The 19,895-nt window shown below is 34.5% G+C and overlaps 1 protein-coding gene across 1 annotated transcript in view; it reads right to left on the bottom strand.

The window, feature by feature from the left end:
- The window catches only part of FOXP1 (forkhead box P1), a 265,651-nt gene that overhangs the window by 47,682 nt on the left and 198,074 nt on the right, over positions 1 to 19,895 (bottom strand). Inside the window, 1 exon segment of the mRNA XM_074284103.1 lies at positions 8,782 to 8,886. Coding sequence (XP_074140204.1) covers positions 8,782 to 8,886 — 105 coding nt within the window.

Here is a 19,895-nt window from a genome sequence, read left to right as displayed (position 1 = left end):
AACTGTCTAATACATCCTGGGCTGGCTACGGAAAAACAAGATCATTTTGGATTTATATCTGTAAGTATGGGATTTCCTGGACAGCTAATATCCACAAACAATCAAACATAGGAGGGACACGAGAGGGGAAAAAGCAGCATTATTTCAGATTCGAGCTGAGAGTCGTGATTTTTTAAGGGTTGAACAGGAACTAAGGCTGAAATCCGAAGCAAGTAAATTCTTCTACTAGGCACTGATGGACATTTCTGTGTTTCTTTTGGCTTTGTTAAAGTTTTCAAATCACTGGGTTTTGGATGTTTCACCAAATGAGAATCTGACCAGCACAAAAATTTTGAAGATGGCAACTAACTTAAGCCCTCTATTTAAGTATAACAACAGCAACAACAACAACAACAATAATAATAATGAAAAAATAACTAATGATACTTTGCTAAAGAGACAAAGCTTTTTATGAGACCTGTTGCCAATATTAGTGCCACTGAATGATCTCATCTTTCATCCTGGCTAAATTCCAGCACACAATTTCATTAACCCAGGTACTGCAGGTGATAAAACTCATTTTTCCCTAAAGAGACAGCTAAAAAGTACCAGTTATACATTTATGAAGTACCAGCAATCAAAATTATGGATTTTCTAAAAGGTTTTTAACTACTTTTATTGAAAGGAAAATCGCTGTCTCAGACTTTTGTGACACTATTGCTAATAATAAATTTTACCATTTAGACATAGCCATAATAGGGTAGACAGTGTCAATAAAAGTATGAAACAAAGATGATCTCTGTCTTTTAAGTAAGGCCTTCTAATTACACACCGGAAATATCACATGGAACACCTAAAATAATAGCATGTAAAAAAAAAAAAAATACAACTCTAGAAAGAACAATAGAACTATATTCTAGGGCACAGATAGCCTGAATATATATGAAATGACAAGCTGTATAAATGTATTTTTAAAAAAGAGATCTAGACATAAGGATTAACTAAAAAGGCATTAAAATTCCATCTTTATTTTTAGACCCTTTTGTTTAGACTCATAAACAAAATCATTTGTCATGTTATCTTTGGGACACTCATGGAAAACTTTCCCCACTAATTTTCTATTTATCACTAGAGGGCACTGTGGTATTTAGGCCACTGACCTCAAAAAAACCAAAACTCCTGGAAAGGTCTTGAACTCCTGAATAGTATCAGAAAGGTTAAAAAGAGTGCTGAACAAAAGAAAAAAAAATAGCAGGATTCAGATTTTAAGTTATTACTCCAAAGTACATGATAAAACAATAAATCTAGTAAGATTCTGTTCTTGAATCATCATATATTATAATTTTAAACCAATTCTATGATGCAAAAATACCTTCCTATCATCTGTTTTCTGGAATATAAAATGTGTTGCCCCCAAATATTTTGATTTTGACTTTAACACAGGAATTAGGTTTTGCATATGTGTGTAACGACATATTCCCTTTGCTTGGAGGTATGTGTGTACACATCTATCCATATGAATACACATAATGGTGATTGATGTGTGTGGGGATGAATCTATGCATGTAAGCATTTTTTGACCTCTTTATTTGGTCAAAAATATGCTGTACAGTTAAGCAATTTCACTGCAGCACATTCTGACATGCAAATGATAGCAATTAATGGGTTTGAAACAATTTATGATTTCCGGCCTACTTCAACATGTATTAGCATATACCTGGTTTCTTTAACATACACTTTGTTTTTCCAAAACCACAAACACCGTTGCTGGAATTTCATGTGGAAGTGCTTAAGGGGTTGAAAGTTAACACCTTTGTGAGCTGTGCAGACTCACAGTTGCAGCTCAACAAAAGCCTCTTTGTAGAGGCTTTCTTGAAATGTTTTCTTAACATGTTCCAAGTAGTTTTAGGCAGGCAACTAAAGTAAACAAGATGTGACCATGATAAAAACACTTGTGAAAACATGACAGAGTGCTCTTAGTCGTTTCTTTCCCATTAAACTCTTCGGTTTCTTAAAGTTAAATTCACAAGACTCCCAATTACCAAAGAAGCTCCCAATATCATTCACGGCATTCATTCTCATTCTCATTCTCTGTGTCTCATTCTCATATTCTCTCTGTCTGTCTTTCTCTGCCTGTAGATCTGTCTGTCTGTCTCTGAATCTGTCTTTCTATCTCTGACTCTGTCCTTCCTCCCCATCTGTCTCTCTCATTAAAAGGGAAAGTGTTCCTTTTATTAAGGTTTTATTCAGCTGTCCTGTATTAGAGATGAAAAACTTACAGGTAAATATGTTTCAATATAAAAACTGGGTTTGTGAAGGAAAAATGAGTAATCAAGTAGCCAATCTGCTATGTGTGATTTTCTTTTCACAACATGGATACAATCTCAGCTATTTTCCCCCCAGAAGAAATGGCTCAAATTTCCCCACTCCTCACAAAAGATGGAATTTGTAAATATTTCTTTGTGAAAATGTCTTTATAAGAAAACTGGAGGAAACAAAGCACCTTGTTTGTGGAAAGTGAGACCTGAGTTCTACCTGATACATTAAGACAGAAAAACATGGCCACATATAGACCTCCAAATATATTCTCAGTCTTCCCAGAGGATTTGGTTGTGCATTCTTCCAAATGAAAAAAATTTAAGCCTAAAAACACCAATAGACTTGTTTTAGGCTCTATCTTTGATATTGGGGGACAAGGAGGAAGTTCAGTCTGGAAACAGGAAACAGGAAGAAAATATGGTCCTCTTGTTCATACCAGAGAGATGCCAGGGGCCTGTTTTTGTTTTTAGGTTAACTGAGTATTCCAGGCAATATAGTGCACAACTATTCCATAAGAGTTAGCACAGGCACCTGCTGATAGCAGTTAGCTCTAACTGATATATGATAAAGCATGGCTGACAGATTCAAACACACACACACACACACACACACACACACACACACACAAATGCAACTTGTTTTGAAAAGAAAAAGGGAAATAATATGCATACTAGACTATGTATCTGCTGATTCTGATAAGTATCCTCCTGTTGGCTGTGAGTGAAAGGCAACCAGGATTGTTATTTGTACAGTATTTATCTTTGAAATCAAGGGCCCTGTGGTGTACCTCACCTTAGGAACAAACACTACAGAATGATCACAGAAGAGTGTCAAATCTCTGTTTTTCATTTACCAACAGTTATGATATTTCTTCCTCAGGAGGGGAAAAATGAACTATATTTTTAGACCTGGGAATACTGTTTTCTTCCCCTGCTTTCTCACTTCCCTCCTCTTTTTTAATGGTGGCATTTTACTGGCAGAGACTTTCCTTCTAAATAACTTATTGAGGGTCACTTTAACAACTCCATTTTACTAGCAAGAACAGTAGTAAGTTTGGAGGAGAGCTTCCAAACCAAATCACTTTGCTACTCAGGCTGAAAATTAAAATGGCAGTGTAGTGCTTGAGCCTGCTCAAAAAATGGAAACTGTGATATCCTTATGATTTCTTCTAGCAGATCACCACACTCAAGGCTTACAAATTGTTGAATATGGTGTTGTTCAGTTGTTTCAGTCAGGTCTCTTTGTGACCCTATTTGGAGTATTCTTGGCAAAAAATACTGGAATGGCTTGCCATTTCCTTTTTATTTTGCAGATGAGAAAACTGAGGCAAAAAGCAGTAAGTGACTTGCCTAGGGTTTAGTTAGTAAATATCTGAGGCCAAATTTGAACTTAGAAACATGAGTCTTCCTGAGTCCAAGGCCCAGAATTTTATCCACTGTGCCACCTAGATGCCCAATATAGAAAGATGAATAATTGAAGGCATATATATGCATATATAAAAATAAATATGAAGCTTTAACAAAACATGGAATGAAATACAAATGAGAAAAGCAAAGGCTTAACAAATCCAGATTTTATAGCTTGCAAAGTCATTAGGACTATATGCAATCATGGTGGGATTTTCCACTAAATATAATTTTAACTAATAGTCAAAAACACCCTGAAATACTATACTTGATGAACACCCATTCCTTTGACACCTAAGAATTGAAGGATGCTTTCTTTGTGCCTTAAATATTCCTTTCTTGGAAAAGAGGATGGGATGATATCGGGGTGGGGAAACGGGACTCTGTTTTTTTCTTCTAGAAGGTAGAGAAAGACAGGGGTCAGATATCTAAGAAAATAAAAATTTATTGACTTCCAGAAAATAAGAATTAAAGGCCAAGAAATGTGACTGTGAGAAAGAGTGGTAGAATGGAGGCCATTTTAGAAGCCAATGAGTAAAAAAAAAGAAAAAGAAAAATACACTTGATCTGGTTTAACAAGTAATTATTAAAGATCTTCTCTGTGCCTTGCCCATGACAATGGTTGGCAAACTAGCCATGAAGTAGCAAGACCTGTATTCAAGAATTGCTTCTGACACATACTGGTTATTTGATTTTGCACACATTACATAAATTCTTAAGCCTCAGTCAACTCTTTAAGACAAAGCAGTGGAACAGTCGCACATGGTTTAAGGGAGAGTGTTTCCTCCCAGAGAGTTCACTACATCAGTGAAATCATGTCAGGCATTTAATCCTCCCTTCTCTAACTCCCCTGCCCAATGCCAGTCACTAAATTCTGCTGGGGAATATAAAAAACAAAACAAAACAAAACAAAACAAAACAAAACAAAACAAAGCCAGTCCCTATACTTAAGCTTACATTCTATTGGGTACAGAGTCATAAAGGCCAGGTCAATGTTAAAAAAAAAAATCATTGGGATCAATGGTTTGATTAAAGGCATAGATGACTTCCTCATCAAATCTATAGGTAACACAACACTGGGAGAGATAGCTTACACAGAGGATGACACACAGCCTATAAAGGGAGCATTGAAGACTAGAGGGATGGTTTTAACAAAATGCAATTCACTAAGAATAAATTTAAATTCTTCTAATAGAGTGCAAAAAAAAACCTTTTGCAAATACATGACTAGAGATACCTGATAGTAATGGTTCTGAAAAAAAATCTAGTTTTGTGTACTGCAAACTCACTGAGACCACTGAGACAGTTGGGATGTTTCCCATATGGACTTCAAAGCTGGACGTGATATCAGAAATCTTTCTCTGATATTTCTTGTTGCTTAGCACTCAAGAATTCCTTAAACATCAGTCTACCTAGCAAACAAGAGAGGCATAGCATGCTGATATAACCCACCACAAAAGTCAAATAGGAAAAGCATCTCCTTTCTTTTGATCAGAAAACTGCCATAGTCAAGATTTATGAGGAAGACAATTCATCCCTTGTAAAACACAAAACTCTGGTAAAGCATATAATGGGTATGGATTGGTCATTAAGAACATCAACAAAAGAACTGACCACAACAAAAGAAGAAACTTTTAGACAAAAGTAAGAATTTGTTCCAATTAAAGCCACACAACTTCCTAATAATAAAACCTCGAGAAAAATCAGGAGTTCAAGGCTGATCTTTGCCAAATTTTTCCACCTTGCAAGAATACAACTAGATGAATAACTAGAGGAAGAAAAAGAACTCAAACCAAAGATTCTATTATAAACAAATTTATAAAAGCAAGGACATTAAACAGAATCAAATGGCTGCAAAAGACCATTCCTCAATTTAAAATATATTATCAGTGATAATGAATATTAGTGTCTAGAAACATTTCGAGTCATTGTTTTGTGCTTAAAAAGTGCTGGTTTTATATTTAGAAGCACAGATACCTCCTAGATCTTGAGAATGAACAAGTCAGGGAGTCGGTATCATCCTCAGTTTTCTCAGTGGTCAAATGGGGACCACAATTAAATCACCTGGTTCAGAGATTGCTGAGAGGAAGGAACTCACTTTGTATAAATCTTAAGGAGTTATAAAATATATACAATGAATATTGTAGATATCTCCAATCAAAAATTCAACTGTGAAACTATTAAAATAAGGCTTCTTAACCTAAGGTCCATGACTTTATGAAAAATGATAACTATTTCATATAATTGATTTCCTTTGTGATGGTATGTGTTTTGGCAGAAGTAGTTAAAACAAGAGTCTGAGAAGGGGTCCAATGGCTTATCCAGACTGTCAAAAGGACTCATAACACACTAAAAAGTTAAGGACTCTTGCATTAAAAGGTACAAAATAATGAAATACATTTATTCATTTTGGTTTGATTAATCTCTCTCTCTCTCATACACACACACGGAGAGAGAGAGAGAGAGAGAGAGAGAGAGAGAGAGAGAGAGAGAGAGAGAGAGAGAGAGAGAGAGAGAGAGAGAGAGAAAGCAGAGCTTTGTAGCCCAGGTTCATCTAGGCACAAGACTATTTTCATAAAAAACAAATAAACAAACAAAATCACATGTTAGCCTCTTAATCTGGAAAGAAAACAGATCTGAACATGCAAAACTGACTCCTTTTTGATATGTTAAGAAAGTAAAAAACAAAAGGGATCATGGGGAGCAGACCAGACCTCAGAATCAGGAGGACCCGAGTTCAAGTTGGGATTCTTACTTATTTATCCTATTGATGGGGCTCTGGTGACATCATTTAGCTTCAAATTATGACAGACAACTCTCTTAAGACTAAAATGTTGGTCGAGAACATTTCCACCTGGAAAGTTTTTTTTATAAGTCATAGGACTGGACCAAACCAAGCCAAACGAAACAATAAACAACAAACAACAACAACAAAACTCTCCACAAAATGCACCACCATTAATTAGGCAAAAACTTTATCCAATAGAATGACTCAAAGATAATGCTGGAAGTATCGAAAGGAGTTTTATTAAAATTCTGATGTCCATTAAAATGGGCATCAACTTTATGTTATAAATATTAGAATGACAAGTATTTAGTTACATGAACTAGCAATGGGTTCCTTCAAGATGAGGACGTCATGTCTACAGTGAAGAAAAGATGGCTCTTTCATGAGATAGGACCAGCCCCGTGATTTCACTGGCAGAGGGATGCTCCAACTCAAATAAATTTTATGCATCAATGCAGTCTGGCATCTACTCTACAATGTAATAGGTTATCAATAAGCTGCCTGGAATACAGGAAGTTAAGTGACTTGCCCAGGATCAAACAATTATTGGATGTCAAAAGCTGGATTCAAACCTTTCTGTCTGAAATATAATACTAAATGTCAATTCTGAAGACTCCTAGGATCATGATGGTGAATTTGGGTTCTCAACATGGTTTTGTCAGTGGGATATTAACTCTAGCAGGTCATCCATCCATGTGGCTGGAAAAACTTAAGCGTATGGCCCCAGAGACTATCACTAACAGGTAGGTCAGTTTAATGAAGTTGGGGGGTTATCCCTAGAGGCAATGAAGAGTCACAGTATAGAGTATCAGTAGAAGAAATCCAAGATCCAGCCATGAGGACCTGAAGCATTTCTACCATCATTAGATATCAGTTCAACCATAGCCTATTAGTATTGAACACTGAATGAATAAATAAATAAAATTTTAAAAATTATTAAGTATCAGACACTGTGCATTAGGGATTCAAAAACAAATTGAAATAATCTCTGTCCTCAAGGAGCTTAATTCTGTCAAGAAAAAAAAATCTACATATATAAATGGATACAGAATAAATGCAAAACAAATCATGTAGGAATAAAGTAATCTAGCAATTGGAGGGGGGGATAAAGAAAAGGCCGTGTAGTGCTAGGTTTAAACGGAATCCCTTGTGCTCTCTGTCTCTCTCTCTCTCTCTGTCTCTCTCTCTCTGTCTCTCTCTCTCTCTCTCTCTCTCTCTCTCTCTCTCTCTCTCTCTCTCTCTCTCTCTCTCTCTTTCTGTCTCTGTCTCTCTCTGTCTCTCTCTCTCTGTCTCTCTCTCTCTCTGTCTCTCTCTCTGTCTCTCTCTCTTTCTGTCTCTCTCTCTTTCTGTCTCTGTCTCTCTCTGTCTCTCTCTCTCTGTCTCTGTCTCTCTGTCTCTGTGTTTCTGTCTGTCTCTGTGTGTGTACTGTATTAAGTGACTCATTTAAACACATTTTGGAATTGAAAAGAATATGAGGCTATGTTACTGGATAGTGTTAGTGAGGTACAGCATTGATGGGCTTCAACTTTAGCTAAAAGAAATTAAACATGGTATCTCTAAAAATCAATTATTAAAATTTACTATAATTCTTCTGATATGAAGGGGAAATAAATGTTTTGAAATATCTCAAATAGTTAATTCAACATGAATGTGCAAGAAGAAAATGAGGCTATGGACTTTTCATGCCAAAAATAGCTCATTATATTTTTGGGGAAAAAAAGAAAAAATGTTTATTGACATATAAAGAGAAAAGTCAATAGTTTTGGCCAAAATCTATCGATTAATTGCACCAAACTGAAGTAATATTTTGACTATAATTTTACATAAGACAAACAAAAATTGCTACTTTTTTTTCTTTTCCTAAATTATGTTCATTTTGATTATATGAGTTTATTATGGATGCTTGATGAAAAAAAGAGAAAAAAATTAACCTTAGAAGAAAATGTTACATCTGGAATTATAGAGGGTGTCTCATCCCTCACATGAATTTAAAATATAAAGAAATTCAGGTAAAGAGTTGTTCAGGATTTGATAGTTAATCAGGGTCAGAGACAATCCTGAAGGCTCTGGTCTCCCAACTTCTAGCCCTTTGCTCCTGACACTACAATATACTGACTTCTGACGTATTATGAAAAACATTGCTTTTTCTCTCATAAGTTTGCATTCTCTTGGGTGGGATGGGGTAAGGAGGTTCTATCTTCTATTGAAATTCATTTTCATGAAGGAGAACATGGAAAATGAGAGGGCATGCTTATGTAAAAGGTAGATAATGACTAAAATCATTCTTACTTTAGAAATGATTGGAAATCTTCACACACTGCTTCACAGCCTGGCCACTTGCATACACCATGTCCGTAGAGTGGGTGGCTATGGGGATGATCTTCATGGGATAAACTGAAAGAAACCAAGACAAGGAAAAAGAATGTCACTTATTTCTCTATATTATTCCAGTCAGTAAAGATATGGATCAAACATATGACATAAGCCATGTTATTTTTTTTTTACTTTAAGAAATCCTCCTCCCATTTATGATTTTCATTTTATTCAAAAATAGTGCAGTTGTTGAAGTTGTATGAAAATGTACTTAGCAAAATGTAAGGCTGTATACCTTGATACAAAAATCATCTGACAGGCTTTTCAATGCCACGGTGGGTAATTTTTTTAGGAGAAATTTATTAACATTACACATTCTCAGTTAAACCTCATTCAGATGAAAAGCTGTCCATTTACAACTCTGTAGATTCTTAAAATATCGAGAACTGAAAATGTTGTAATTTATATAATAATCAAAAACTTCAAGAAATCCCTACTTAATTTTGATATCCTAACACTAGGTTTTCTATACAGCATATTATTAAGCTGCTTTCTTCTCCCTCATGCTCATGGGGCTTTCATATACTCAAATGGTATCACTAAATGTTTTTCCAATGCAGAATTCAATACAATGAGCAAATGTGCGATTAAAGAACTGAGAAATACCAGTGGGTCAGGGAGGACTATTAGCCTTTTTAGACTGGGAAGAAGGTTCAAATTTTCAAACTACTCACACCAAGGGTTACAGGAAATTTTCTTCTGAATGCTAAGGGGTTAATCCTTCTGCAGGATTCCAATCAATACGTAATGATTTGGCTGCACTGATCCAAGTCATAAGATGCTTTGATCCAGTCCATGTGGTGCTGAGGGAAATGTTGCTGCTGCACTCACTGATGAACCTTATTCTAAAATATTTTCCTCTATTAGATTTCTGCATTCAGACTTCTTTCAGATAAATTACTTTTGCACTGGTTTCCATAACCTTAGATTCCATCAAATACAATGTAAAAATAATAACACTGAAAGCTATGTTTTTTTTTGTTTGTTTTGTTTTTTTCCTCATGCACATTTCTTTGATCACTGAGGCTATCTGGAGCCTGGTCCACTGGCTCTGCTATATCAACTTCAACCATGCTATGACTAAAAACATAAAATAGCTCTATAATTATTAGCAGTTTATTACTGTTGTTCTTGTGTTGAGATTGGGTCTCTTTATCTTGCCCAGGCTAGTAGTATAACAGTGACTTTCTGGTCTGCCCAGAAGTTGACTTGTTCTCTCTCCCACTTGAACCAGTTCATCCCTCTTTAGGGCAGTTTGCTGAGCTTTGGAGAGCTAACCATGTTAGTGTCAACTCTAGTATGGAACCAAAATGGTTTTAACCTTACTATGGTTCAGATATGAGGAAGCAAGCAATCTACTAGTTTAGCAAGGATTGACAGGGTCCTCTCTTTGACAGTAACATTCAACATGCTACATAAACCCACTGCAACAATTTCTCAACCATATATGGATAAATATGATTTGTTCCTTTTATGGTTGTAAGGCAACATTTAATCCACTATATAGAGCAGATGGTAAAAGTCAACCAGAGAACTTGATTTTTTTTTATGTAAGAAAAACTATAGCATAATAACCCATTTCTTACAACCTTTTAACAAACATCAAGATTTTCTGGTTAATCTAAAGATGCTGACAAGAGACCCTGCACCTGAGGTAAGAAAATAATTTCCTGAAAGAAAAGGAAGAAATTGTATAGAGTCAGTATGCCAAGTCATTGATGTTTTTCACACACAAAAAAAAGAGCGAAATGGCTGCGATGAGGTTAACTCACTTGGCTTTTGAGACACATTCATTACAAAAGTAAGGAGATACTATGAGAACGTTTGAAAGGGGGCAAATCTATTAAGCATGAGGAATGAAAGTTATTACATCTTTCTTCCAATCTAAAGAAGGCTATCATAAGAAACTCATTCTCTTTTAGATAAATAAGATATGAGGAGATAAAAAAAGACCACTAAAGACCATAGGATTACCAGTCTAATACTGGTGTAATCTCAATGCATATTAATTTTTTTTAAAAAAAGAAAATATTCTAAACATTAATTGAAGCCTAACCAAAACTGTCGCTATTTTTACCTCTCTCTAGAATTTTAACAGGGCTTTTTTATATCAGTAGGCTAAACTATTTAATCAAGATAAAAAATTAATATCAATAGTTCAAAATTGCATATAATTTTCTATTTATCCCACTGTGCTTCTACTGTTAAGCTGAGATTGTTTAAAAAAACAATATGAGTTCTGTACAGTCAGATTTATAGCTGAAAATTAAATTTAAATGATTTAACATGGTGTTTGGAGGTGAGAGGTTTTTTTTTTTTTTTTTTTTTTTTTTAGTTAACTTATTTAATTGTAAAAAAAATCTCTGATTCTAATATGTTATCCATAGCTCAATGAGGCACTTTCATTTCACAGGTACACATCAAAACTCATCACAGTTTTAGCAAAACTAATCTTCATACAGAAATGAGTAGTCTTAACAAAGTCTAAGCTGGACATGTCTACATTGCATAGGTTTATTTTTAATTGATTTCAATGATAAACTCTGGTTTATACATTGCCTCAAATTTCCCTTATATCCTTTCACCTCTCAGAGAAGAATCTCTTACAATAGCATACTTTAAAAAAAAGAGGAAAAAAAAGTCAGCAAAATTAATCAGTATATATTTTTTTAAATCTGATATTATGAGTGTAGCATGGCATACTTAAGGAGTTCCTCACCTCTGAAAAGTAGCAGGGAGAGACATATTTTTATATTGCTCCCTTGAGACCAATCTTTATAATTTCATAACATCCCACTCAGAAGGTTTATGATTTTTTTTTCCCATTTACAATGATGTAGCTATTGTCTGAAATTATGGTATCAAACTCAAATTGAGAGGGTTGCATATTGACTTAGATATTTAACATTATGTTGCATTATATTTTTATCTTATTTTATTAAATTTTTATTTACATTTTCATCTGCTTCTAAGCTGTGCTCAGAAGTTCTATAGGCCTCCAGTCTGACACCTCTGGTCTGTATGATTTTCTTGGTTCTGCTTACTTCAGTCTGCATCAGTTCATATAAGTTTTTATAAGCTTTTCTGTAGTCATCTCATTAATATTCCATTAAACTCAATTATCACCATTTGTTTAGCTATTTCCTAAATGATAAGTATCTACTTCCTTTCCAGTTCCTCATTACCACACAAATATGTGGCATATATGGGGGCTTCCTTTCTGTTGATGATCTCCTTGGAGTGTGTCCATAGAAATTTCTGGATTAAAATTTTCTGGGTTAAATTTCTGGGTTAAAAAGTATATGCATTTTGGTCACTTTTTTTTAGCTAGCATTTATAGAGAACTTAAAAGTTTACAAAGTATTTTACAAATATTATCTCTTAATTTTAAATTAAATGGTTCCAAAATGTTTTCCAGAATGGTTGCACTAAATTCCCAGCTTTAACAATAAATCATTAGTGTTCTTGTTTTTCCACACTTCTTCCAATATGGAACCATATTTTGTTACTTTGTACATTTTGGAGGGTGAAGTGATTATTTGATTTACATTGTTTTTATTATTAATTTGGGGGCAACTAGGTGGTTCAGTGGATAGAGCACCAGCCCTGAAGTCAGGAGGATCTGAGTTCAAATCTCAGCCACTTAACACTTCCTAACTGTGTGACCCTGAGCAAGTTATTTAACCCCACTTGCCTCAAAAAGAGAGAGAGAGAGAGAGAGAGAGAGAGAGAGAGAGAGAGAGAGAGAGAGAGAGAGAAAGAGAGAGAGAGAGAGAGAGAGAGAGAGAGAGAGAGAGAGAGAGACAGAGAGAGAGAGAGAGAGAGAGAGAGAGAGAGAGAGAGAGAGAGAAAGAAAACTTTCATATGGTTGTTAAGAATTTGCAAATATTCTTTTGAAAAGTATTGGATTACATCCTCTAGTGGTCACCTCTTTATTGGGGGATGGCTTTTGGTCTTAGATAGTTCTGTCAGTTATCAGATTGACCTTTAATGATTGATCTTTAATTGTTAATACTTTATTGCCTTTTAAAAATGAAAAGTATCACCCCAAAGAAAAATCCTTATTAAATAGTGTTTAGGTCTGGGGTAGGACTAGAATAGGTGGGAACTAAGTCTTATAAAAAAAAATAATAGATACAATAAAATTTCTATGCAGGAATCCAGAAAATGGGCCAATATTTTTTCAAAATCCTATTTACCTAGAAAGTTATAGAGTCTATTTCCCAAAATTTTCTGATTTCATTCAAGGCTTTACCAGATAATGGCAGATGAACTTCTGAAGGATAGCTCTTAAATGACTCTGTGTGTGTGTGTGTGTGTGAATAAAAATGTAACATGACTTCATGTTGCCTTATTTCCTTTTGAGATGTTACAAAAGGGACTAGAGGAAATGGGAAAAAAAATGAATGAAAGGATGGATTTTCCTTGAATTGTTTTAGAACTTGTCCAGGAAAATATAGCTAGAAAATCAAGATCTGAGTATCTATGGCAAGAAAATCTTGTCTGGGTCTAAAACATTAAATTGTTCAAGGGTAGTTTATCACATAAAAAGTATGACTTCTGAAATATTGCCAAGGTCAAGGAGAGACAAAGATGCATTTAGTTTTGACAAGATTTTAACATGCTAGCCAAAAGATTTAACTTCTTTACTTGGGGTCAAGACTTTATGAAATGTCTTACAGAAAGGATGTTTAAAATAATATAGAATGCAATTCTGTGTATTTTATCAATGCTTGCTCATATATTACACAAGAATGTAAGCCTCCCAAGGGCATGGACCAGATCATTTATATATATATATATATATATATATATATATATATATATATATATATATATATATATATATATATATATATATATATATATCTTTTCCTGATAAGCACAGTGTTTTATGATATATACAGTTTTGCCCACCCCAAAAAAAGTCTGTGAAATTTTAAAGTTAAATAGCTTTAATAGCTTAAAACTGCATCAACACTTTTGGGATACCAAGTACTCACTCAATGTTTATGGAGATTGAAAATGAAGCTTTAAATATTAAACACTTATTGTAAAATACCAATGCCAAATCCAAACAAGAAAAGTTATATTATGATGTTTTTACCCAGAAAGAATAAAATTTAAGTTAGAAACAGGGATAAGATGAGGTCAAAGGAAAGACCTATTTCATTTATTTTTTTTCTTTTCATATATATTGATATAGATTCTTCTTTTTTAATTACTATATAGGGAGAAAGGATGATATTTTAAAATTAATTTTTCCAACATATTGGGCATTATTTTTTTCTCCTACCTACTTCCCCCTTCCCAGTTTAAAAGAAAAACAAAATCCATGGAACAAATATTTATGGTCCAAGCAAAACAAATCCTCACTTTGGTCACATTCAAAAATGTATTTCATATTGTAAATAAAATGAAAGATATCCTAAAAGTATTAGTGACATTTTAAAGTTGAATAAGCTAAGACTTTGGGGTCACCTTTATATTCTAAAATTAAAATTTAACAGTATTCTCTAATACACAAAATTATGGTAGCCAATAAAACTATCAATTTATTTTTATTAAAATGTTTTAACCTGTATAATCCCTGCTGACTCTTTCATTAAATTCTGCTCCACAACTTGGCTTACTATTACTTAATCTCTCTCCACCCAGGGATCCCTCTCTTGCCTTCTTCCCTCACCCTCTGCTTCCCCATCCACCTATCTCTCCTCCCTTATTTTTTAAATAGATTTTGGAGGGGGCTATACTCTTCATGGTACATAAGTAGTGGTGCTTATTGAACCTATTTCTGTTATGAGGTTTTCAGGGGCTCTCCTCTCCCTTTAATGCCTCTTTGTCTATTCTTCCTCTGCACTTCATTTGTATAACATAATTACTATTTTTATCTTTATTCTGCCAATTTTTCTTTTGAGCTTACTCTATTATTGATATAAATCTTAAACAGAAAGTATATACATTTCCCATGTAAAAAAACTCATAAGCAATTTATCCATTTTTTAAACAGTTTATCCATGTTGAATTCTCTAAAACTACTCTTTGATATTAGCTCTTATAAGTTAATTTTTTTGTTAAGTTTAAGTTTAGTTGATAGAAAGTCCTAAAAATCTGCAACTTCATTGAATGTCCATTTTTTCTCATTGAAAATTATAAGTAATTTTGCTGGATATGATATTTTTGACCACAGGCCCAGTTCTATTGTTTGTCTGTACATATGATTCCAAGACCTGCAGTCTTTTATTGTAGCTGCTGATAAATCTTGTACAATTCTAATTTTAGCTTCAGCATATTTGAATTGTTTTTTTCTTATTTCTTGCAAAATTTTCTCTTTGATCTGGGGGTATCAAAATTTGGCTATAATAGTCCTATGTGTTTTCCACAATCTCTTTGAGGTGGTGATTGGTGGATTTTTTTTTCTATTTCTACTTTCCCCTCATGCTCTATTACTCCAAAACAATTTTCTAGGATTATTTTCTGCATTATTGTGTCAAGCTTCTCTTTCTGGGCACAACTTATTGGCAGTCCAATTATTATTACATTTTCTCTTCTTAATCTGTTCTCCAGATCTGTTATTTTTTCTTATGAGATGTTTCACATTCTGTTCTATTTTCTCATTTTTATAATGTTTTGTTATTTCTTGGTCTCTTATAGCTTCATTGTCTTCCTCTTGCCTGATACTAATTTTCATAGAGTTATTTTCATTTTTGAGATGCTGTACCTCCTTTTCTAATTGAAAATTGAAAAGAAAAAAATTCTATTTTTTTCATAATCTTGTTTTTCTTGGATGGTTTTAATTTTTTATTTAGTTTTTCGTCAATGTCTTTCATTTGATTTTTGAATTCTTTTTTGAGTTATTCTATAAATTCTCTCTGGGAAGGGAGCCATTTCACATTACTCTTTGGGACAGAAGCTTTTTTTTTATTTACTAAAGTGCCCTCCGCTGAAGATGAATCCCAATCTTTCCTGTTCCCATAATATGTTTCAGTGATGGGATTCTTTCTTCTTTGACAATTCATTTTTTTTTTTTTTAAACAGGGGGTGGTATTAATGTAAGCACCTTTAATTGTGGAATGGGAGGATGATGCCTCAGGCTTGTCTTCAGCTCTCCATTATGACCAGGAACCCCAAACCAAGAGCTCCACCTTCCAGCAAGTGCCCACAGTCAACAGTGTCCCTGTCCCACTGCCTCTGCATTCACCAAGTGCTTTCTCCTTCTCACTCAGGGTGGCCTCTCAGCAGCACAGCTGGGCCTGGTGTTCCCAATCAGCCAAGGGTCACTCTGTTTTTGCCAGACTCAAATCTTCAACTAAATGCACAGTCCAGGAGGGGAAAGTGTCTGTGGTTCCAGCTGAAGCTCAAGTCACACATACCCAGCCTGAGGGATCCCCACTGGATGTTTGTGCAGAGCTAGTCTAAGAAGTGTTTGTACTTCAGTCAGGTTAATCCTGGCCCAAGGTCTTTCTTTAGATCTTAGTGAGTTCTGGCCAGAGGACTCCAGTTCTGCCCCAATCTTCTAATCAGTCTAATGTTTGCCTTGAGGCACAAATTTGTTCTATTCATAAGGGAAATCTGGAAAACTTGAAATTTACCAACCTATCTATGCATATGTTTTGAAAAAAAAAAAAAAAACTTTATTTTATTTTAAAAAGAAAAGAAAAAAATTGTTTTATTTTTGGGAAAAATTAACTATAACTCAGCTCATCTCCTTAACATACACTTTATCAAGATTTTCCAAAAAAAAAAGTTTATCAGTGATTCTTCATAATTAAATTCTAATTTCAAATAATATTAACAAGAGACATTTACATAATTGACTCAAAGGATTTGGGTTAGAATTCTCTCTCTCCTAGCAAGTCTGTCAATCTCAGTTTGCTCAGAAGTAAAAGGAAGGTGTTGAGTAGAGAGGTAATGGTGTTTAGACCAGGGAATTGGACTTAGAAACAGGAAGACTCAGGTTCAAGAGTCACACCAGGTTCTTACTCTATGAGGAACTTTGGAAAAGCAATTTAACTTTTCTCAATTTCAATTTTCTTATGACCTCTAAACTGTTCAATTTGGTTTTGCTTTCACTAACATGTTTCCTCCAGGATAACCTCATTCCCAGAATTCTCATCATGGACATTAATTTCTCAGCACTAGCTTGCCTCTCCCCCTTAAGTCAGACTCTTCCCCTCTTGGAGGGCAGGGCAAAAAGATCCTCCCAAATCTCCCTTAGAGAGAGCTCATCATTTCCAAACAACTGTTCATTTTCCACCATTGGCTCCTCTTGCTTATTATTTCTTTAAATTATTAAAGAATGGAAATTCACAATTATATTAATATGGTCTTCTATGATTTTTTTAATAGATCCATGAGATCTGCAACAATAATGGTATCAGAGACAGCTGGAAAATATAGTAATGAAGATCAATGTCATAGTAAATATATATGTATTCATATATATTTATATATTTGATTCTTTGATTTTTATTTTGATGCATACACATGTGTGTGTAAACACACATACATATACACATATGTAGGTTTCAATCTTGCTGTAGCTGAAATGTTATACTGATGGACTTAAAAATCTTTGTAGTTTTCTAATAACTTCCAACTATATATAAAAAAAAAAGGCATTTTGTTTGTTTGTTTCCCATTTTGTCCAAAGGCACCCTTGAAGATACAGTGTATTCTTCTCAATAGGAATCGTGGCTAGTGTTAAAACGCTTTTTGAAATGACAAAAGATGAATACAAGAGATGAGAGAGGATCCAGTAATTGCACTAAAAACTCAGCTATCTGGAATTCCATCAGGGATCACAGCCTGCATGATCCAGCAGGAAGAACAAGTGATTTGGATCAGAGATCCTGGATTCATATTCTGCTTCTGTGGAACTATCCCATTTGACTCTGTACAAACCACTTCCATTTTCTAAACCCAAACCTAAAAATATGATCAAAGGATCATCAATTTCCACCTGAAAGAGGCTCAACAGCCTCTGAATTCAACTCCTTTATTTTATAAATAACAAAACTGAGGCATAAAGCAGTTCAATGACTTGTCCAGGTTCATACATGTAATACCTGAGATAGAATTTAAATTCAGATTTTTTTCTGATTGCAAGCCCAGTGCTATACTCATTCCACCATCCTTCCTCTCAGAAACCAAGATCCTCTGATGAGTCTTGGCTTCTACAGACTGTTGAGCATTACCAATTGAGTGTTATTTTTTTATTTTTTATTTTTATCCCCCCCCCCAAAAAAAAATCTTTAAAAACACACTATATGTTTCTCTGCCTTCTCAAAGAGAATACCTTAATGACAACTTTAACCTTTTCTTAATGACTAGGAATCAACATTTTGGACATCAATTAGCCTATCTGGATTAAGTCAACATACATTAAGAGCTTAGGATATTTAGGACACTCTGCTGAGCACTGGAATACAAGGAAAGACAAAAACAAACAAACAAAAGAAGAAAACCCTACAATAACAATGATAAAAAAGTTGCTGCTCTCAAGAAGTTCACATTATAATGTAAGAGACAATGTACATTTAATTATATATAAACAGGATCTGTAGATGATCTAGTGAAAATAAATCTTGGAGGGAAGGAACTATGGTTAATAAGGAGCACCACAAAAGGCTTCTCACAGACTTCCTTATCTGTAAAGCAAGGGTCAGGACAAGGTCTCTAAGTTCCTTCCATATGTAAAAATGCTGTGATGCTGCAATGATTTCAATTGAGATAGAGTACAATAAAAGGATGTATCAATTATCTTGTCACTGAATAATTGTGTTTAGTGGATTCCAAGCACATAGAACTATAAGGGACCTCTAATGATCTGTCCAGTCACACTTGGGATAAGTGGAAGAGAGAAGTTTCAAACTCCAGTCTTCTTCAGTGCATTTCCTTTCTGGAAGTCTTTCTCTGTCCATTCCTCCACTCAATAGCTGACTAAAATTTACATTTAGATGCCTTATGAAATTATTAAAGGACCAGCGACACTCTCCTCTTTCTCCTCCTCCTCCTCCTTTTTCTCCTCCTTCTCCTCTTCTTCTCTTCTCTTCTTCTTCTCTCTCTCCCTTTCCCTCTCCCTCCCTCTCTCTCTCTCTCTCTCTCTCTCTCTCTCTCTCTCTCTCTCTCTCTCTCTCTCTCTCTCTCTCTCTCTCTCTCTCTCTCTCTCTCTCTCTCTCTCTTCTCCCTCTCCCTCTCCCTCTCCCTCTTCCTCTTCCCTCTTCCCTCCCTTCCTCCCTCCACAAAGGATTAGAGACTTCCTCTATTTTGAACTGGAATTATTTCCTCTTCAAAGTTATCAACAAGATCTAGACTGCCAGCTCTAATAATCCTTTTTCTATACACATCCTTCTTGATTTTCATGATGCATTTGACATTTTGATAATCCTCATTTTCAGGATACTTCCTCCTCTCTTGGTTTTTATAAAACTATTCTTTCTTTGTCTTTCTCTTACCTATCTAATTGCTCCTTCTCAGTCATATCAAGCCCCCCAACAGGGTATATGTTCCAAAGGTCTGTGCTAGACCCTTTTCTTTCTTTTTCTTAAATTTTCTTTTCTTTTTTTAAATTCATTTATTTAATATTTTCCCCAGTTACATTCAAAATAGTGTTTTACATTTTTTTTTTTTAATTTTTGAGTTCTAGGTTCTCTCCCTTGTCTCCACTCATAATTAAGAAACCATTTGTGTGTGGATAGAGCACCAGCCCTGAAGTCAAGAGGACCTGAGTTCAAATCTCACCTCAGATAATTAATACTTCCTAGCTGTGTGACCCTGGGCAAGTCACAACCCCATTTAACCCCCAACTGCCTCATCAAAAATAAATAAATAAATAAATAAATAAATAAATAAATAAATAAGTAAATAAATAAATAAATAAATAAATAAAAGAAGAAAAGAAAAAAGAAACCACTTGTGAAGTTGAACAAAACATTTCCATAAAAGTCAAATTATGAAAGAAAATATAGACTCACTGTAATGAAAACCCTCAAAAAAATAAAAGAGAGAGAGAGAGAGAGAGAGAGAGA

Source organism: Sminthopsis crassicaudata, chromosome 1, assembly GCF_048593235.1.
Source record: "Sminthopsis crassicaudata isolate SCR6 chromosome 1, ASM4859323v1, whole genome shotgun sequence".
Lineage (NCBI taxonomy): Eukaryota > Metazoa > Chordata > Mammalia > Dasyuromorphia > Dasyuridae > Sminthopsis > Sminthopsis crassicaudata.
Note: the sequence above shows the minus strand (reverse complement) of the source record. Positions and strands in the feature narration are given on the sequence as shown.